The 22,103-nt window shown below is 42.8% G+C and overlaps 1 protein-coding gene across 5 annotated transcripts in view; it reads left to right on the plus strand.

Annotated features, from left to right (window-relative positions):
• Window positions 1–21,267, plus strand: part of CDHR1 (cadherin related family member 1) — an 80,268-nt gene extending 59,001 nt beyond the window's left edge. For all 5 annotated transcript variants that reach the window (XM_048945246.1, XM_048945245.1, XM_048945247.1 and 2 more), the window contains 8 exons: window positions 1,034–1,134; window positions 2,306–2,509; window positions 5,589–5,741; window positions 7,823–7,987; window positions 9,632–9,699; window positions 12,084–12,312; window positions 13,193–13,447; window positions 18,112–21,267. In XM_048945246.1, the coding sequence (XP_048801203.1) occupies window positions 1,034–1,134; window positions 2,306–2,509; window positions 5,589–5,741; window positions 7,823–7,987; window positions 9,632–9,699; window positions 12,084–12,312; window positions 13,193–13,447; window positions 18,112–18,663 (1,727 nt within the window). In that variant the 3' untranslated portion in view covers window positions 18,664–21,267. The remainder of the gene's footprint in view (window positions 1–1,033; window positions 1,135–2,305; window positions 2,510–5,588; window positions 5,742–7,822; window positions 7,988–9,631; window positions 9,700–12,083; window positions 12,313–13,192; window positions 13,448–18,111) is intronic.
• The last annotated feature ends 836 nt before the right edge of the window (window positions 21,268–22,103 follow it).

The following is a 22,103-nucleotide window of genomic DNA, read 5'->3' on the forward strand; positions in this document are numbered from 1 at the left end:
TTCAATGTTGTGTCTAATATTGGTCTAAGTTAGAGTTAGAGGTCTAAGTTAGAGAGAAATAAAAATGACTGGGCTTTCAGATGATCATCCTCTTTTCTAAAAGCCTCAAGTTCCTTCATTTTAAGGGTTTTTTCCTCACATCCTTTCAGTGGTAGGCTCTGCAACAAAGCAGAACCTGCGGACAATCCTATGGGTGAGACTGGGGCACATAGGGTAGGATGGGTTCCCAGCTGCCGGCCGTTCCCTCTCTGAGCAGGGCAAATTCACCAAGTGGAAAAGAATCAAAGCCCTGTAACTGGTTTTCTGTTCGGAAAGATGGAAGTTACACTGCATGGACCAAAGTCAGCCTGCAGCCTCGTCCTGCCTGTGGAGCTGTCTCAACCTCTGTGAAAAGAGCCTAGGCTTTACTCTAGATTCTCCTAAGTCCCCTTTCATGCTGGCGCCTTGCAAGAAAATGAGTGTTGTTTAACAAATTGGGTGTTTAAAGCCAGAAGATGCTTCTCCCAAGCCGCTCTTCACAGAATGAGTGACTGTGCTTCTTTAGGATAAATTGTCAGACTTCTCACCTTAGCTGATATTAGCAAGAGCAATGTTCTTGTTGCTCAGAAGCTTAATTATGTATGCATTTGCTAATTAAAATGAGTAGTGGTTTTTGTTTCTGTTTTTGTTTTTTATCTAAACCAACATGTAAAGGCAGCAGCATAACAGAAAGGAAAACCAAATGTGCAGGCCCGGTTGCTGAGGCTCAAAGGGAACCTTGCCAGCATGGGAGAGAGAAAAGCAAGGGCAGCTGCCTGTGGGGTCAGAGCTCTGCCTAGCTGCTCCTAGAAGAGGAAACTCTTGTTGGCCCTCATCTGTGCTCTTATCACACTACAAGCAGGCATAGAAATGCTTCACTTTTCAAAAATAGCCGCTGATAGGAGTGGATACACATACAGACAAATATACTAACTGCACACTTCATTAAGAATATCACGCTGGTTCAAGAAACAGGAAGAACGGCACTTAACTAGACTATCTTGGTTTATTGCAGGAAGTGAAGGTTCTTTTGAAATCAGCAACACCACTGGAGCCATTTCTGTTATAAAAAGTCCAAATCAGCTCAAGAAAGAAGTGTATGAACTAAGAGTTCAGGTATGTACTGAGGGACCTGGCTGCACTCGATTTACCCTGCTACTGCCCCTTCCTGGAGGAGCCCTAGTGGGGAAATCTCCCTCTAGTTGTTGGTGTGGCTCCTTATCTCGGTGTGACCAGAGGCATTGCAATCCATACAGTGATACATATGGGAGTTGAGAAATAATTTACAACCCCCCCATAATATCTAGTCAAATTAATGCTGCACCTTGGCTACTGCTATCAGTTCTAACTGCATCTACATCAAGATGATTATATTTCTTTCCATCCTCGGAAAAAGACAACAATCTTTTAGGGAAATCCATCACATTTTTATGTTGCAGAGCTGTAATGCCAAATGAGTGAACAGCCTAATATTTTAAGGGGAAGACAGCAAGTGTGGTATTTTTAAGAGGGGTTCAGCAGACCAGCACCTTTGTTTCTAAGCCATTTCGCATAAACATGCCCATTAGGGATGTGGTTTTTTCTTCCAACAGTTTCTGTCCTGACAGGAAAAACACCTTAAATTGAAGGAGGTGAATTAGTCTGCATGTTGCAATTGTTTAATTTAAACAGATTTTGTCTTTCAGTTAATAAAAACAGCAGCTAGATTTGCTCATCTATACAACCTATACCCAGCTTAAATGAAGTCTATCCAGATGGCAAAGCAGAATTGCAAATCCAAGAACAGAACTGTCATTTTGCTCTTTCAAATTTCACGCAGCCTGAATACCTCAAGTACGTCTTACCTCTCAGAGATCCAAAGCTGCTGCCCTTCCAGAACTCTGCCAGTTAAATACCTATGGTACTCAGCAAATGTCAAGTTCATCTTCCTTTTCCATTTCATAAATACTTTGGGCAAGCAATTATCTTGTCTGTATCAAGTTATCTGTCTTTAGAGGACTGTTTTTACCTAGGGTGGAATACTAAGCTCAAGAACAAAACAAGAATTTTCTCCATCAGAGCTGGTTGAGACTGAATTATTACCACACTTTCTAATTATCGTGAACTCCACTGCAAAGTGGACTGAGATTTCTACAGCAACATAAGACTGTGAATGCTAGTACAAAACTGCTGTTAAGTTGATTTGTGCATGCAAAACAAGACCCAAACATGGAACTAAGGAAGGAGCCAGCTGCAGCTAAGAAGGGAATATTCCTTCATCTCTTTTCTCTCTCTTAACTTTGTCCAGGCATCAGAAGTCAGCCCAGAAGGGGATGTCTCAGCATACGCCTTTGCCATGGTGACTATAAGGGTGGTCGACCTCAACAACCATCCGCCGACATTTTATGGAGAAAGCGGTCCCCAGAACAGATTTGAACTGACCATGTATGAGCATCCCCCAGAGGGTGAAATCTTGAGAGGGCTGAAGATTACTGTCAATGATTCAGATCAGGTACATGGAAACTGTGAGTTTTCCTGCCCTGTTTTCACAAAGATAGAAATGGACATCAGAGTGGCAAGTGTCAGGCCTTCAGTTTTTTTTTAGAACTGAATTCTTTCACGTGCATTCCCAGAAAGCTTAGGGCAAGCAAAATACTTGCCAGGACCATTGCCACAGAGAATTTGGACTCCAAGGCATATTTAGTTTGTCATACATCATTTAGTCTGACCATTATGTCAGAGAGAAGAGCACAGGTCCCAAATCTGCAGCCCACCTCTCGAAGACCTCTGAAATTGAAGAGTCTTCATGCATTTCCTTTGTCTGTTGGTTATGTTCAGTTGCTGTCAGCATGAAGTCTGGGAACATATTCCCTTTAGATAACTACTGAAGCCCCAATTGCTTTAGCAACTTTAAGTGCTTTAAGTTTCCGTCCATACCTTTCATAAGCCCTCTGGAAACAATTCTGTCTGTGCCCTTACATTGTATTTATGGCAGCGTATTATCCTTCTAGAACTTATGTTACAACCAGAGTCTGTAATTCATGCTTTGAAATATCATTCCCATTGGAGCCATATTTTTAGGTCATCTTAAAAATTATGCCAGCACCAAACTAACTGATCAAAGGAAAAAAAAAGACAACTCCATCCATCTCAGCCCAATATCTAGCTGACCCCTGACACTCACAGATACTATTGTGATGGTTGCTATAGGGATCCCTAAGCTAAGTACTGCAGGAAGGGCATCCACCTGAGTTAGTCTCAGAGTAGGCAGTGACAAGAGAGATTAATGCATCTGACAACTGTATTGTCATTGGAAAGAGCTCTCTTATTCAACTGTTCTCAGTATTGTGCTGTTTTGACTGTATTGTACTCTATCAAACCCACCAGCTTCTTCCACCTCCCTCCAACTGCACTGCAGCAAGCAGATAAATGACTGCTTTCAAAGCAGTGCTGCGTCTATCTCACTATTGTCACTGAGGATGTTGCTGCAGAAGAAACAAAACCTATCTCTTTTATTTGGAGACCAAATACATACGTATCACCTAGACCGACAAAATACTCAGGGCTGCATGTTAGACTATAAACTAAGCAGAAAATACAGCTAATAGTTCAAATTTCTCAAGAAGCTTCCTAGTACAACATAAGACATCACTCTGTAGGGATAGGATTTTGTAATGCTATCATGGGATAGAAAGCGCCATGATAATAAAAGAGCTGCTTACCTTCAGAAGGTGTCAGGTAGGTAGGGATTCCCAGTGGCAGACACTATCATCTCCACTGCCAATCCTTCAGTGAGGTCTGGGAAGGGATGGATCCTGGTTCCAGACCTTCCGGCTACTCAACTGCATAGCATGCACCTGTGCTGGTCCTGCCTTCCCACAAGATGTTCCATCACTGGTTCAGTCCCTGATTTAGTATTTCCACTACAGACTGATACTGTTTCAAGACACAGAAAGCAATGTTTTCCCCCCTGTAAAAACTTATGTCTCTAACAGCCATTGATGTCTCTGGTGGTCCAGGTGAGAAGGAAGCCACAATCACGGCCTGTCTCAGGCCTACAGTTTGATGGAAATGCCATCTTGCAAGAACATCACACAGAAATTTCTCACCCCACTCTCTTCAGCCAGCAGACACCACTAAAGGCCTGGTGTCATTGTCCCTTCCATTGCTCCTCTGTCCTGCGGCTGTCTGCTTTGCTATGTGCAGCAGGGCTTATTCCACACAGATCTGGACTGGGCGGATAACACTGTCAAAAATCACTGAGCCTTTGAAGGGAGATAGCACTCTCCCCCACAGCACCGCCGGTTCAAGTGCAGAGGATTTCTTGTGGTCAGACATCCACCTCTCCCCACCGGCACCATTCCCTGCAATCCGGCAGCTCTGGCTTTGCTTTGCGTGCCATAACGCCTGGCAGAAGGAAGCCTGTTGTCTCCTGCATAGCTGCAGGGGTTTCTGTAACCGGCCAACTCAGACCACTGTACTTAGATCCAGGATCACTCTTGTTTTCTTGGGATCTACCATGGAATACTTTTTGTCTTGACACGGGGCAGGGCTGCAGCAAGAACTGCTCGTAACAACCCTCAGGAATAGAAAAGCAAAGTTATCCTGTTCAAAAGTTGCTATTAGAAATTCTTCACCTCAAGATTGATTGTGGGGGCAGAACGCAGCACCAGCTAGGCAGGGAATGCAGCTTGTTGCCCCAGTGTAATCATTTTACTACTGGAAAAACCAGTGACGTTAGAGACGTAGTTCAGTGGGCTCCCTTGTAAGGCAGAGATGTAGGAATCCCACTTCATTTTTTCTTCTCCATATTGCAGCTGATTTTAAAGTTTGTCTGGCACTCTGGCACGCCATCGCCATCTCACACACCAGTGCTGCTAACTTAGGTATCACCACTTCTCTTCTCCTCTATTGTCTAGAAGGTTTATCTATACGCTGGGATTTGGGCTTTCCCTTCACCTGTAGCTGTCAGACGTGTATCACATTTCATTCTGCTCCCAAGTGCTCCAACTTCCAAAAGGCTCAGAGGCCACAACTCAGGGCCAGTTTAACCCAGTCGGTGCAAAATGTCAGGTCCCACTTCTGTTTGGAAATTGCACAATTTCACAGCTCCGTGTCATTCTGCGATGTGAGCTCTTAAACTACAGGTTGGATTTTTTGACAGGTCCATCGTCCTGGCTTGGGCGGGTCAGTCATCTCCCCTCGGCAGGGACCAGGAGAAGGCAGAACTTCCACGCCCATACACAAGCGGTGCTGTCCCTCTCTCCTGCACTATCTTGCAGCACTAGGCAGAAAGCCAAAAACTTCTTACCAAAAGATTGCTTCTCCTAGCCAGACCCACCACAGGGTTTTTCCATTATGACTGGAAGAATAACCGAGCTTGTCAATCTATTTACATAAAAGTTACATGTCTCGTGACCAGGGCTGAAGGGATTATATAGCTAAGCTTCTTTCCCTGGGTATGGAGAACAGAGGGCTCTCAGCAGTAAGACTGATTCTAATTTCATACAGCTTGAAGAAACAGAGCCAGCTTAAGCTTTAAGAAATGCATCATTCACCAAAAGCAATGCAGTATCTGCTTTTCTTCACAGGGAGCCAACGCTAAATTCAACCTCCGTCTTGTCGGACCCGGCGGCATTTTTCGAGTCGTTCCCCAAACGGTCCTGAATGAGGCTCAGGTTACAATAATAGTGGAAAATTCTGCTGCTATTGACTATGAAAAATTCAAGGTCTTAACCTTTAAGGTACTTGTGCTTTCTGGACCCCCTCTGCTCATGTGTCTGATATGTGTATGATGGCTGACAAATCCGAAGGGATGTATTTCCTCCGTCCACCCGGAGCTATCTGGTGATTTGCCACTGACTTTATATTCCATAGAAAGGAAAATCATTTCTCCCTGTGTTTCATCAACTTCCGAAAGGCTTAATAGATCCATCGATGGGATAATTTACTCCAGACAGTACAAGCTGTTGAGTATTAAGTATCAGTGGAAATTGTATATAGTCCAAGTCATTCCAGACTAAGCTCCAAGGGTGTTATTTCTACTTTTACTGTGCTAGGTTCACAGGGTGAAATTCTAATTTCCCTGGAGCCAGAAATTCACCTGTGTAGTCAGAAGTAATTCAATTCATTATCATACTTTGAATACTGGCTGGCTGAAGACCCCATCTGACCAGAAGATAATTTCCCAAAACTGCTCACTGCCTTTGTCAAAGCGAATCTCCCCTGTGTGGCCCTTTGCAGACCGATCTGGGGCCATCTCACCGATGTTCCAAGCCAGCCACACAAGAGCCAGCAATCATCCGAATGCTGGAAACTTTTGTTTTATTATTTTTACAGAAGAAATATCGAATGATTTTGCCAAAAACGCAGAGCCTTTGTCTAAATTCCAAATGAAGAAGGTGTGGTGGGATGATATGGTAATGATACATTTGAGCAAATACTTTATAAAGACTTCATGGCCTTCTCCATTTCCTTGAGAAGTCAAAATTTCTTTCTATCTCGTTATAGTTGCTAACCTAGTCTAGTCATTCTACATAGACTTTAGGGTGAAACAGGCTCTTATTTCTATTTAATGTGTATCCCACAGCAGCTTTGAGAAACTATTCTTTTTTTTTTTTTAATCTTTTTTCCTATAAGCAACAATTCAGTTTCTCTGGTTTGTTATTGAACAGCAAAATGCCAGAGAGATATTAAAGCAGACTCAACAGGGAGGCACACCAAAGCACCACCCAAGGCAAAGGCCGCCAGAGAAAATACATCTTCCGTTCAGAGATGACTTTTAGATTCCATCAGCCATCAGGACTCCCTTCATTTTTGGCTCAGAGCACATCCTTCCTCGAGGAGAGTCCAATCCCACCATCCTCTGTCTGCAGGCACTCACATCTCCTGCAGACTGGGACCAGACGCAGCTGCAACTATCCTCGGTTGCCAAAATAAAAGTCTATTTTAAAGAATCTCCTGCCACTTTTAAAGTTATATCTGTCTACTTTTCTGGCACTTGTATTAATTGCTGCTATGCAGTCCTGTGAAGTAACAGTTCTAGCTTTTTTTTTTCTCTCTCTCTCTGCTTGTAGCACTGCATAATACATTGCAGATCAGAAATCTGACAAAAATCCCATCCCGTGGGAAGTATTTGCTGGTGCGCTGACAGAGCCAGACTGTGGCTGCTGAATGGACAGGGAATGAAAATGAACGTAAACAGAAAGTCAAAGCAGTAAGCTGTCAGAAGGCACATTGGGATGGGCCAGTTCTATCACCAAAGATGATTTCACTGCAGATGCTATAATTTAGTTACAGCACCACATGCATCATAAGCAGTAAGATTTTATCTGTGTGCTGATCTAGGAGGTGATTGCTCACATGCAGGTTTGGTGATGCCTGACTCTACTTTTAAAAATTTATTTTGCTAAAACCCTCTGAATCACCCAAGAACATGAGTTTGCAGAGACATGGCAACAAGATCTCCTTTGAGAACATATGTGCCCTGAGGTAATTCAAGCAATCCTTCAGGTTGTAAGCCTTCAGGAATCCCGTAGCTATTTATTCCTAGCCACTACACCTGTTTACACAGTAGTGGCATTTCCAAAAGATGATGCTGGTGGTCTTCTCCCCACCTACTTCAAACTCTTGCTCCAAGCCCTGCCACCTATGGGCAATGCAGCCTTCCTCCAACTCACAGGGAAGAGAAGCTCCCACAGCCCTCAGCTGCACAAAAGTGGGCAAGAGCTCCGTGGCAGTAACCCTTCCGTGCAATCAGAAGCTCAAAGCTTTCACTAGGATATAACATGTGCTTTTTAGTCATTTTCTGTTTCTTTTTCTGTAGCTTCTTGCAATAGAGGTGAACACACCAGAGAAATTCAGCTCAACGGCTGATGTAGCGATACGCCTGCTGGATACCAATGACAATGTCCCAAAATTCTCCTCTGATTACTACATTGCCAGGATCCCTGAGAACTCTCCAGGGGGCTCAAATGTAGTTGCTGTAACTGTAAGTTTTACTCACTTGTAAATAAATGTTCTCTTTTCTAGCTATTTGTGCAGACAGTTCGATGGCCTTAAAAATCATAAAATCATGGAATTGTTTGAGTTGGAAGGGATCCTAAAAGGCCAGCTTGCCACATTGCTTCTGGATTCAGTTCCAGTTCCTTTCCAGAATCAACACAATAATAATAATTTTTTAAAATACTGATAAATATTTTTCAGATAGATATCAGTATTTTTAAACTGTTTTTCAGAACAACAAGTTTTATTTATTTTTGTTTGAATTAAAGGCCATCTGCTTTTAAGACAAATCACATGATCACTGAATACTAGGAATGCCACAGTCAAATCCATGTCCAATGGAAATATTTGGTTATGTCTAAGTGGAATTACATTTACTGGATTTTCTTGCTTAAGTACAAGTAAAAAGAAAACAAGATGGCTGTTTAGTGGGTATTAGTCTCCTCTTTCTGGGAAGAGTCTGGCTGCTCCATGCCTAATTAGACAGTTATTAAGGGAAGACTATGACACTGAAATGCTTAGAGCTGGGAAAGAAAGATTCCTGTAAGCATCTCCTCACAGAGGGAATAATATGCCTATAAATTTTCTTGTATCTCACATTTTCATAAAATCAGAGTGTTATATGGGTGCTGTGCTGGAGTCGTGGCTGGAAGCCATTAGATGCAAGCTGTACCTCTTCAATGCAGCTGCTGGGAAACACATCCCATGTCCCAGAGCTCCTGGCTGCATGGGGATTGGCAGACAAAACAAGTCACCTTGACTCCATACACCACTGTATTTGCAGCAAGAAAAGTAGGCAATTCCACAAGGTACAAAACAACAACAAAAAAATTATGACAAGTTTCCCAAAGAAGCAAAACTAACCATTCTGAGCCAAGGTGAAAAGGAGATAGCTGAAGATTCCATGTGAAGTTTATTTTCAAGTGGCACCAACTCAGTGCTTGATCTGCATTCATAAATATATTTCACAAAGCAAGATTCGCTGGAAAAAGAGAATCCTGCACATACAGAATGTTTTACAAGAGTCCAGAACAAAGACATCATCTGATGTAGTATCTGCATTTTTAAAAGTGATTATTAAGCATAACTTGAAATAACTTGAAATTTTTGTTATGCATTACTTTAAACTGAATCAATTAAATAAGCAGATTAAAAAAAAAAATCCTCTGGATAAAGTAAATTATTATGACCAGAGAATGTGCATTAATATTTAAATGATAATTGGGAAGGCTTGATAGCAGGCAATTTGTTTGTGTCATTGAGATCGACTTCGTTGCTCGTAAAGGAAGGATGCGTTAAATGTCAATAAATAGAGCCACCTAGCGGCTTGCCTCCGGCACCAGCCTGGCCAGGAGTCCGACGGCATCTTCTCTGCCTTCCTGGGAATATTTCTTCGGCATTTCTTTGTGTCAACGGAGATCTTTTCCCTGTGTTAAAAAATAATCATCATCACCATAACTTATAAATGGCAGTTTTCGAAGAGCACAACTGTTAATGCGACTTCCCCCTAAAAATGTTCTGGGATAAGGAGGGAAAAGTCTTTTCACTGTTAAGTGACTTGTTTTTAAAGGAAAAATGAATACATTTCTTTTCGCAATTTAAGAATATGGCTGTCTCTTCTACTTTTAAGGCTACAGATCCAGACTCTGGGCTTTGGGGAGAAGTCAAGTACTCTATCTATGGAACGGGAGCAGATCTGTAAGTAAAAAAGGAAAATTAAGTGATATGCAAACAGACTTAAGGCACATGTGCAAGAGAAATGAGAGATGTTGGTCTAGTTGTGAAAAGCTCACTATAGGGGGAAAAAATTCCTTGCTCTCTAGCTTCCCTTTCCGTGTAGCTGTACAAATAGTTGAATTCCAACTCCTGTCAAAATAAATCAAAGAAGTCAATACTTTCAAAGATGTAAACCTGAACTTCGAAGGCCAGCTATATTGAATGTTCAAGGCATCTTATATATTTAAACCTTATCGCCCTACATCAGGGAAGAATGGAATTTGATCCTTATTTGATGGTGTAATGATCTCTAGTTCCCTTTCCCTGCCCTTGGGAAGTAGGGGTAAGAGCATCCCAATACACTGGTTTTGCCCACACTGTTCCCATCCCAGTGATTGCTCTGGTCTGTTGGCTGGGGCTCCTAGCCTTGCCTAGCATCAGCAGGCTGTCACAGATATCATTGCTGGAAGTTGCATCTCCTGAACACAGAACATGGAAAAGAACGAGCTGCTGAGGCACTCATCCCCACAATCCATTTTTCTCCAGGCTTTATCCCCTGGAGTTAGAGCTGAACTCCTCTTGTTAGGGTAAAAGCCATTTAGAAGACACTGTCAAAGTCCAAAATCCAAGATGCTAAGGGTGAACCTCTTAGGTAGCCAGAAAGGTACACATATGGGAGCACTTCCAGAACGGATTATTTTGATCTACTCAGTAAGTCCTTAAGCTAGCTGCATAAAGGCAAGCAGGCAGAGATCATGTCATAGAGGCAGACTTCTCTGGTTTAAAATGTAACAGCTGGTGCAACAAAGCTTGTTAAGGTTTCTGACAAAGGATTTAGAAAAAGGTGTAGGTAATACTTTCTTCTGATTGGAGTTGCAGGGATGTTCAGACTCTGTTCTTACACCATCAAAGGAGCAAATTAGGATATCAAGACTTTGTCTGTTCTTAAATATATTTTGGGTGGGTTTTTTTGTTTTGTTGTTGTTGTTGTTGTTTGGTGGGTTTTTTTTGTTTGTTTGTTTGTTTGTTTTGCTTGTGCCAGGCTGGCATGGCTCTCCAAGGCTGGACTGATTTTGAGTTTTGGACCTCCAGAATCACTGAATGCACAGATTTGAGATTTTCAATTAGGAACATGTTTGTTGTTTTTTTTTTTTCTTTTACAGCAGCATAAATGCAGTTATGTTGGCAGAAAAGTGATTTTTTCTTGAGTAAGAGGAATGTTGATAGCCCTTGAAGACATAATCATTACATCAGTGCTATTCCCTCCAAACTGACTTTGGGAGTGGGGCACATTGCTGCAATATCTTCACTTCTCTGTGTTTCTTTCTTCCATTAAGATGGGGATGGTGAGAGTCTCTCTACAAGGTTTCATTGGGCTGGGCATTAAGAAGGCACTCAGCACAGGCACTGACTGCTACCAAGAGTATGCACAACTCTTTCCACCAGTGGGTCTAGTATTTGTATTTAACAGATAAGTGGAAAGAATTGATGAATCCCATTTATTAAGTGCTTGTTTTATAATCACTCTCAATCGTACTCACATCTGTAGTACAGAAAATGTTTTGTCATTCTTTACATTAATTAAAGGGTATGTAAAACCTTCTATTTGTTAAAAACCCTGCTGTTTGGATCCTACATTGGCAGTCCATTTACAAATGATAGTGTGTTAGTATCTTCTCTATAAATCCAAGCTTTTGCTTGTCACTTTTGACAATGTCTCAGTAATTACAATTGTATAGAATTGAACTCACTACAGATAAATCTGAACACCCACTTCATCCCAGTGCCAGTCTGTGGAAAAGTGATTATTTTTGGAAGAAATAATTTGGCCTGCAGTTTTGGGACTTTGAGAACAGTTATTTTTCTTACCTATTCTAAGAAGAAAAGAGCTTAAAAATGATACGCAGCGAACATCCATTAGCTATCAAGGATACATCAATCAATCTCAATTTATCTAGAACACGATCTAATACACTGCACTTCTTATAAACTGAAGGAATAGGCAATTCCTTAATGTTTTAATGAAAAGAAATTATTCTGGGAGAAGGCCAACATGGTGAGCGTTTATTCAGGACAAAGTCTATAACAGAAAATGCAGCTGAAATGATGTGAGCAGTGAATAGAAAAACACCAAAAACTGGTTGTTTTGTGACTTCCAGACCTAAAGACAAGCAGAATGAATGATTCAGAAACATTACTCTGGCATGAGGCTGGTGAACTATATTAATCTTTGGGGCACAGCGTGCCCCAAGTTTTTCAGTGTTTAGAACCCACCTTAACCCTAGAATACAAATACACACTAAGCAACCAAATAGAAAACAAACAAACAAAAAAACCCCATAAGTCTCTCAATGCTTCTTTTCCAGGTTCCTAATCCACCCATCGACGGGTATAATCTACACCCAACCCTGGGCTGTATTAGATGCTGAAGTGAACTCAAAGTATAATTTCTACATGAAAGCAGAGGACACAGATGGGAAATACAGCTTGGCTGAAGTGTTTATCACTGTGCTAGATGTCAATGACCACTCTCCAGAATTCAATGAAAACATCCAGGAAAAGACGATGATCATCGGGTCACCAGTGAAGATAGAGGTGAGAAAGAACATAGTGTGTCACAAAGCAGAGTGCTTTGGAAAAGCCCCACATATGCAGTTTATTGCTCACGGATCATCATGACGAATGCCTGAAGGTTGCCTTTTCCTGAGGCTTTACTCTTCACACCCATCTGTATGTAACAAATGCATTACAGCATGGAAAAATAGTATTTACAGGCTGCTGAAAAGGAAAAATAAAATTATACAGGTAAAAGATATGGTTCTATTACAGCATTTGAACTGTTAGCTGGTGGAGAATCCTGAATTATACATTGATCATAAGAAACCCAACTTGCTTAACATTCCTGTGATGCCACTGTGCTCTTTCCCTTCATTTTGCAGGACTGTACATAATGATCCAGTGCAGAACGGGGGTTAAAAATAATTGCAGTAGCAGTTCACAGGCGAAGGAGCAGAACATCCTATGTTACACCTATTTGAACTTATATAGTCAAGCCTGAATGTGCAACACCTAGCATGAGTAGAATAAAACTACAGCACAAATCTTAAGGCATCTATAAAGTGCATGGAGCTAATCCAGTTGTTCTCTATTCACTTCAACTTTTGTCCACAACACTGCGTGAGATAGTCCCTAGCAATGGACCATTTGCATTCTACAGTTTTTCCTCTTTTTTCCTCTAATCTGAAATAGATATCATTTACAGAATGCTACATTGCTAGCACTGATGTTTTTCACAAGTAAATATAGCGCAGCTGATGTCAGGAAAGGATAATTTGTTTCCAAGGCCAAACTTAAACAGATCAGTAACTTTACTGCATGGATATTATCAGAATTTAATGCTCAGAAACTTCTGAAGTTTTGTCGTTGGGCAAAGACACAAGCACTGTCATCTTTTTCTCTACACTTTCCTTACCAGGCTATAGATCAAGATGCAGAAGAACCAAACAACATTGTGGATTATTCCATCATGCAAGCAGATCCAGCCAATGTGTTTGATATAGACCAAAGCACGGGGGAAATCAAGCTGAAGTCCTATATCCGTTCCCTGGACATCATCCACAACATTACAAAGAACAAAGACTGCATATGGTCATTGGTGGTGCAGGCCAAAGACCGAGGCTCCCCATCCTTCAGTACCACAGCAGTTCTGAAGATTGATATCACGGAGGAGGTAAGAAAACATTTTAGAAAAATTCTTAGGTGGGATGACTCTTGAGAGGCACCAAAGTGTAGCTATTGCTTGTTTCATTTCCAAGACATCTTTAAAAACAGTTCAGGAATTGAAATTGTCAGGAAAAAATGTTGCCTGCCACTGCTTCTTTCTTTGGTAGCTCTGTAGCACAGAACATTCCACAGACACAAATGTAGAAGGTATTTTGGTCAGAAAAACTGCGAAGGTACAAAGGTAGGAGCATAACATGATTGGGAGCTAGAATAGCATAGTTTCAGTTGAAATGGACCACAAAGATCATTGAGTCCAAATGTCTGCCATAGAACTTTGAGACTAACCCAAGCATTAAAGCATTATCAAAATGCCTCCTAAACACACAGGAAGCCTGTTTCAGTGTCTAACTACCATCTTGGCAAAGAAGTTCTTCCTGATGTCCGATTTGAGCCTCCCCCAATGCAGCTTAGAGCCATTCACATGTATCCCACCATTAGGTAGCTGGGAGGAAATAACCCACTCCACTTCCTCTCCTCAGAAAAAAAGTTGCAGAGAGCATTACGTTCACCCGTTAACCTCCCCTTCTTCAAGTTTAATAATCCAGTGTTGCCAATTCCTGTTATATGACATGCCTTCCAGTTCTCCAATTACGAGTTTCTTGCATTTGATTGTTAGGGACAGGTGAAAATTAAGGACTATAGATTCCTGAGAGTAAAAATAAATGCTGACTGCCAAATCTCTGACCTTTTGTTCACACTCAAAAAAGGAAAATACTTTTCTCCCACAAAAAGTGACTGAAAAGTGGCTGGGGACGGAGTGAGATATGTCAGAACATTTTTGCAAATCAAAATTAGTGGTGCAGGAATAGTGAGGAGACTTTATAGGTTTTTGTTAAGTATATAGAAATTTGAATATGAGTTTTGTAATTTCAGTATTATTAGCAAAGGAGATGACTCTACAAGATAGAACACATAGGTTGACTTTCTCATTAGTCCAACTTTATCATCTACCAAAGAGCAGGGAGCGATTTATGGTGAGCAGTGCATGCTTCTGTGGTTATTATTTATTGTTACTTGCCGTGTCTTTAAGTAGGCACCAGCAAAGAGGAAATGGGCTTTAATATGGATGAGATCCACATCATTAGCCACTGGACGAGGCACAGACTGGGTAAACATACAAATCTCTTCCTACACACACCACCTTCTCCTTTTTTTTTTTGGCTCAAGATGCAACCAGGTGATTTTTTTCTGTTTTCTCTGCCTCCTTTTTTTCCACTGATACTCTTTATCAGGTGGATTTATATTACACTCCTTGATTATGCTTCAGAGCTTGCTGGAAGTTAAGTTTCAGCAGAGAGCACTTCTGCTCATCAACAAGGTAAACTCTGAGTACCAAATGCGCAGGAGGATCTCCCCATCCCTGCTCTTGGCATCAACCCACCAGGGCTGCAGCCCTGTAGGGACTGAGGTACAGGACTGAGGGGTGTTGACGGGAGTGAGAGAGCCCTCCACCTCCTCTGCTGGGGGGAGATGATACATACCTAAGCTGTTTCCAGCATCTACACTTGTGGATGAAGGATATCTGGGAGAAAAGAAGGAGTATCTAGTGCTTTGGGATTAACAGTTCCTTGGATTTCTTTCTAATGTGTGAAGCAACATAAGCACCTGATGTAAAGAAGGTGTCTCCTACAGCAGCCCGTCTCTGCTTCCTTTCAATCCAAGCATACGTATCTGGCACAAAGTGAGGGATTTGGAGATCTGGAGTACTAATCTGATGTAACATCTGTCCTCTGAAACTTCTGTACATTTCTCCACTACTTCTTTCACTGCTTGTAGTGATTTGACAAAGCACTCACAAATTTCATCTTCCACTTGAGTGATGTATTACAGCAGTGTAGAAGGCTCCTGCTCACTCCCTGTGCCCCAGACACTTCATGATTACTGCTAGCACTTGGTGAAGGAAGCGGGCTCTTGCTTTAGGGACACCATGTATTCTCTCTCTCTCTGACTGTTATGAATGTCCATTTCCTCCTTCTGTGCCCCAGATGAAAAAAGGTTCTTTTAGTTAGCTGTCTGGAGGTCATTTAAGTATTACTGATTTTGGATAAGAAAGATATTTTTGAGTGTATTCTCTAAGGGATTTCTTGCAGTGTTAATCACACCAAGCAATTAAACAGGCATATTTTCTGATTAACATTTACCACTGCAATTAACACAAGGCTGCGCCCTTCAACCACCTTTAACTTGTGGTTAAGTTCAGCAGTATTGCACATCAAATTTTGCTCTTGGAACAATACAGTGATGAAAAACTCCAGAAGTCTTTTAATTTAACTGAGTTTCATTTTAGGGAAATTGGTGTTGAATAGCATCTGTTAGCCTCCTATCCTTTTTCAACAGAGTAAGAAGCATATGCTGAAAAAGCTATGCTTTTTTCACCCTTACATCACAGTAAGAGATATTCCTGCTGCCCAAGATTTTCACTGGTAGTAGCTGATCCTAAGAATGGCCTGATGGTGGATCCCACTGCCTCCTTTTTGCAGCCCTGCAAGGATATGAGGGTGTTTATTTACAGCCCTCTGGGGACTGAAGCTTAAGTCCACATTTAGACAGCTTAATCTGTGATACCTTTGGTTCTTAATAGCTTTGGCCACTGGTTTAGACTTCTAAACATAGCTGGTGAGTCTTAGTTTTAGATGCCCCTGATTGAAAGTTTCAACAAATACCGTCTTTGAATTAATTTCCTCCTCTCCTGTACTCTGTGACCATCCCTAAAACAAGGCTAGATTTAATCTGAGGAAGAACTCAAGGGATGCTGAAAAGGTGGGAGTGAACTCCTCAGAACCAGCTGGTTGGTTTTACATACCCACCTGCTCAAGTTGACACAAGCTGGCTTGGGCTCTTAACAGCTTTGCCCGCTTACTTAAGCTTCTAAATATAGCCAATGAGCTGTAGCAGCTCTCATGGCTGAAAGCTCAACCACATGCTCCTCCTCTTGGGTCCTGCTTCTGGATGTGCTGCCCACTCAATCTGCTCTCAGCAACCCACGCACTATGACAGGCTTTTGAGATGCTGCCAGGTGTGTGCACACTGTGATGCCCGCCTGCTGCAAACTGCTGTGGCAGAAAAGTGAAGACCAAAGGAAAAAAGTCACAAGTTCAGTAACAGAAAGAGGCATGGACATCCTGTTTGGTTAATTCAGGTTTTGAATTGTAATCTTGTCCCAGGAGCAGAATTCTGGTTTCTCAAAACTGATATACAGCTAATTCCAGACTCCTATCCCGGTTCTGTAGCTGTCCACTTGTTCCCAGCTCTTTTCTGGGCTGGTTCTCATTATAACCATCTGATGGAATTCATGTACACTGTAGCCATGTAATACAGAATGGTGAAGCCCTGACAGTCATGGGCTGCTCTGCTTTTGTATTCTAGCTAAGCTCTGTTGTTGATTAAATAATGGAAACACTCTTTAAGGAGAAAGAAAGTTTCTCCTTACCTTTGAAGTAAGACGGTCCATAACTTTCAATAGCATTTCCTTGCCCATTTCTCTTTAGCAATCAGAAATATTTAGGATATGGGAACAGTGGTCTCAGAGGTAGTTTATGAAAATACAGAAGTGAAGTGAAGACACGTATCTTTCTTTATTTTCCATGTTCCGTACACATTTTACCCTACTTCCCTAGTTGTATTTATAATAGGTGCTCACCTCTTTCAAGCATAACTGCATTTGGGTTGACCGTTTCTCTTATTTTTGACGTTTCCAGATCAAGTCCAGGGTAAAAACCTATATTTTAGGCCTCAAGAAGCGTCCATGGACGATATTTGGAATTTGCATGAGTGGCGTCCTTTCCACCATTTCTGTAACAATGGTGATCTCTACCATCATGTACTGGAAAAGTGTGAAAAGATCCAAGCTCCACCCGCAGGGCAAAATCCGCAAAATTATACGGGGACCGCCAAGACGCACATTGTGCTAAGCTGCAAAGTGAACTGGTCATTCATTTGTCCTTAATATGCCATATGTAGCTTATGTTTTTGCTTATTTCTTTTAAAAACAAAGCTCTTTAGTACTACTCACGTCCCCTACCTCGAAGAGTTTTGTTATGTCTGTAAAAGAGTACTTGAAAACAGAATGCAGCACATATCTGCTTATTACTCATTTATATACTGTAATTTCATAAAACAAAGTTTTCTCATAATCTTTTTAATGCCATATTCAGTAATAGTCCTGTAAAGTGCATCACTGTATCACCTGTGGCTGCTCCTGAAAGACCATTTTCTAATAATAAACCTATATCTGGTTTAGCGCTATTATTCCTAGGAAATTAATTCTGCAGTACAGTGCAACAGTACTGCTGCAGTTCCCAGAGCCAATTATTGTCTTGCTCAGTTCTTGCAAGTTAAGCAAATGCTAAGTGATACACAGGAGCCTACCCTAATCTGGCAGTACTACTCTTGCACATACTCGTGTTTGGTGGCCATCCATTTCACAGTACTGCAGCATTTGCCCAGGCTTTAAATTACCCAAAGCTGGATTGGCTCTTTGGCTCTCCCTTTTCATTAGAGACAACTTCCAATAGTGATCCCTGCTCAATACATATTTTGGACAAATGAAATTTCTAGGTTACTGTCTGTCCCACAGAGTAAGTCATGTGTTTCCTTTGTACTCTTTTACAGACTCTTCACAAAGGGCCTATGGCCGCCTTTTTGATGCAAACTAAAGATAACCCCATGAAAGCCTTAGGAGTGCTAGCTGGTGTCATGGGCATAATGGTGCTGATAACTATCATGATCTCTACTGCCATGTTCTGGCGCAATAAGCGGTCCAACAAAATCATGCCGGTAAGAAGGATCATAAAAAAGAGACAGACCCAGCCGTCCCGCACGGTGAGGATGGAGTGGCTGAAGTTCAAGAGGCCTAGTAATGCTGCGGAGAAGTTTGTCGTTGAGGATGATGCCAAGAGCCTGCAGAACGAGAACAGCAACAACAACGTCCAGGCAGCCCCTGTGCCCCCAGCCGCTCCCTTGCCCCCGCCGCCCCCTGCCCTGGCCGCCAGTGGGAACACCGCAGCGTGGCGGGTGCCAACTGTGTCCGGCTCCCTCACTCCCAAGTTCATCAACAAGCAGCTGAAGAAGAGAGGTCATAGCAGTGCACACAACGCCCTGGTGTCAGAGCTCAAAATGAAGTTTGAGAAGAGAAATGCAGCTATGGGTGAGCCACACATCTAGGCCACGTCTAGGTGCTCTTGGCAGCCCCGGAGACTGTGGGTTGCGGCTGCACATGGGTATGTTATATGCCGTGGTCTTCCCCGTCTGTCAATACCCGTGAACTGAGAGCAGCTTCTCGCTGTGATAGCCATCCCTCACCTTCCAGAAATATTATGTGCTGTGGAGTCGCCCTACCTGTATCAAACGTTGTGATCTGTTCCCAGTTAGGACTGCAGTTCCTTCATCCCATATCCCAGAGCTTGTTCCACCCTGCAGCTGTCTAACCAGGGTGCTCCGTATGCTCTTGCGCCAACCAGAGCCTCCCAAAGTGAGCAGGTCTTTGGGCTGCCCCTGTTCCAGAAACCCTTAGTCAGCACTCTGCAGATGTCACTTCTGATCAGGTCTGGTAGGTGGAGCTGAGGCATTCAAAAACCCTTCATTTCAAAACCCATAACCAGTTCAGAAGGCATTGTTCTGGCCGTGGCACCAGGGGCAGTGTGCAGGTCTCCTTCTGCACCAGCTCACAGAACGCTGAGAGCAAGTTGTGTGCAGGTGAGACCTGTCTTCAGGCATGATGTGCAGTGCAGCAGCTGGTGGAATAATGTACTAATGGCGACAGCACCCTTCATCCTGTGTGCAGGCTTGGAAAAGTTCTTTGTTTTCCTGCAGATTATGCTGGGTTTTGCCAGAGCACATTGGCATGATCCCTCCGCCCCAAGATTGTCAGCTAACCTGAGGATGGGAGGACAGCTGGGGCAGGATACAAGCACAAGAATTCAGTAGTAGTGCTCACCTGATACGGCCTCCTTCTGATCACATACCCAAATGAGAGGCAAGCCGGCAGGAGAAGGATGTGATTAAAGCAGTAGGGAAAATAAGGTAAAACCAAAAGAAAAATGATATCGGAAAAATAGAAACAAAGTGCTGGAAAGTCATATGTATCGGTCAGGGAAAGATAATTTGGTTCTATATAATGCTAGCAGGGGGCTTGGAGAACAGATTTCATCATTCCTACCAGCTTGCTCCAGGGACTGGAGAGTGTAACAGGAGGTTCCATAAAACATTCTGGTTTGTACTAGCAGCATTTTGCCTGAATAATGTAACAGATAACTGGAAAGACTTTTTTTTTTCCAGTTATGTATATATATATGTATATACATATATATGTACATATATGTATATAAAGGGCACTGGAGGCAGAGCAGATTTTTACTGGGTCTACCCTAGTTTCTATGTCACACTTGTCTCTGAGGAGATGTTTTAAGCTGGACCTGGGAAGAAGGCAGCATGCACTGGTCTGGCCAGGGAGAAGCACCCTGTGCCCACACTCCCGCCCCTTAAGGCAGTAGCGCCAGCTGCCTTAAGCTGGCTGTCATGGATGGACACCATGAACATTGAGATGGGGAGCAAACCCTAAGTGACAGAACACTGTATTAATCCAAGGGGGCTGTGAGGCTTCTCAAACAACTGTTTTTTTGAGTCCTTTCAGCTGGACCAGCAGCCTCTGGGGCTTCTCTTCCCTCACTCCATTAGCTGATCTACTCCTTTCATTTGCACCAGGACTTCATCACCTGAGGAGCTAGCATGTTGAACAAGAAATTACCCACTTACCAGAAACAATCCCATGTTTTTTAACTTCTGTTTACTCCAGTTCGCCATACCATGTTCTTGCCACCAGTGGACTGATCCAGGAGCAGCAGAGAGGAGCCATGGTGCCCAGTGCTGCTCAGCCAGTAGGCCCAAGCTTATGAGGAGAGTACAGGGCTGGGCTTCAGGATGTTCCTCTGCATCAGGCTCTAGAAGCACTGGGACTGCTATGCAGTGGACCTAGCTCCCAGATGGGGAGGCACAGCTGCTCAGGCCCCATGTAGATCAGGGACTGAAAACTGCAGAGCATCAAGAAACAACAGTCTACCTGGTTTTGTGGGGGAACACAAAATAATATACATTCACTCATGAACGCACTTCTCTGAAGCAGTCCCTGGTCTTGGGGCTGCACAAGGAGCTGTGTGAGGAACCATGTGGCTGTAAATCTCTCTAAGGAGCCCTCTAAGGACACTTTAATCTGAGTGCAATGCCTGGAGCCAGACAAAGCCTCAGACCCTCAGTGGAGAGATGGATGCTCAGCAGGGAGGAGCAGCCCTTGTGGGTATCACACTACCTTTCCCACTGTGCCCTTCATCACTCCTGTGTTATCTATCCAACTTTCCCTCAGGGCCCGCTGCCCATCCCTTCTCTTGGCTTCAGGTCCTTGCATCACGCACTGTGTCTACATCCTCCGGCCATGGCCATTTGAGAAAGGGGAGACGCAGCCCCATCACAATTGCTCAGCCCTGGTCCTACGGCCACAGCCCCACATGTGCTCCTTTCTCTGGCTTGTGTCTCCTCCGGTCTGTGCAACGCTTCATGGGGCACCAAAACCTTGTGATGTATCCTGTGTTCCACTCTTTTCCCAGTGTTGTGTTGAAGCCAGTATTCAACGTTCATTCTCCATGAGGAAAGCCTATAAGGACCATTCAATTAAGTGAAATATAATTAAGTGAGATTTAGCAGGAATTATAGGCTTATAGTCTTAGAGATTATATTTAAGAAGGAATAAAGATGTTTTATTATAATGTTGTGAGACTTTTCCAGTTACTCTGTATTTCAACTTCAGAAAATTTTTTAATAAATAACAAAAAATATCTATATTGAAAACTTCTCACAGTGTGTTTCTTCTCATGGTGTGTTTTCACTGACAGAGATGCCTTCTTGTTTGGATGCTGCATGACTGGGATGACTTCCCAGGCCAGCCCCCATGGCCCCTGCTGGGCAGTTTCTGTGGGACAGCAGTGCCCCTCCTTTGGGGCACATTGGTAGAGGGGCCTGGGTCCGCTGCTGAGCCAGCACTGCCCTTCCCAGCAAAGCCAGGTCAGGAGGTTCAGCCCTGCCCCTCGCTGCTCAGCACTCTGGTTTCTTTGTGATTTGTAATGACAAAAGAGCAGAAATAAAGCAGAGAACACTGCACATTCTGAAAACCAGTCATGTTTATTACATTAACTCTAAGACAAGACTAAGAAGCCCCTTCAGGTATGACAACAAAAGTCAGCACTGACAGAGCAATTCTGTGTTTAGGAGCCATGCAGGTGGAGGTGCTGCAGAGGGAAATGGGGCCTGAGTTTGAACAGCACAGAACATACACAGGGAAGCCTAGCTTTGGTAACCCAAACACAACTAGAAGCCAAATTGCCACACACTAAAGCTCACATTAGTTTTTTGTCCCTCCAATTATAGCCAAGGTCTCTATTCTGATTTGGTTTTGGCTTTTTGGGTGTTTTTTTGTTGTTGTTGTTTTCATTCTTTTTGTTTGGTTGGTTGGTTTTGTTTTGTTTATTTTTGTGACAAAGTCTACAATAACCTATAGAACAAGGGCTGTGGGTCTGCCAGCCACATAATTTGTTTGTGCTGGAAATCACAAGGTC

This window comes from Lagopus muta, chromosome 5, assembly GCF_023343835.1.
Source record: "Lagopus muta isolate bLagMut1 chromosome 5, bLagMut1 primary, whole genome shotgun sequence".
NCBI classification, from domain to species: Eukaryota; Metazoa; Chordata; class Aves; order Galliformes; family Phasianidae; genus Lagopus; species Lagopus muta.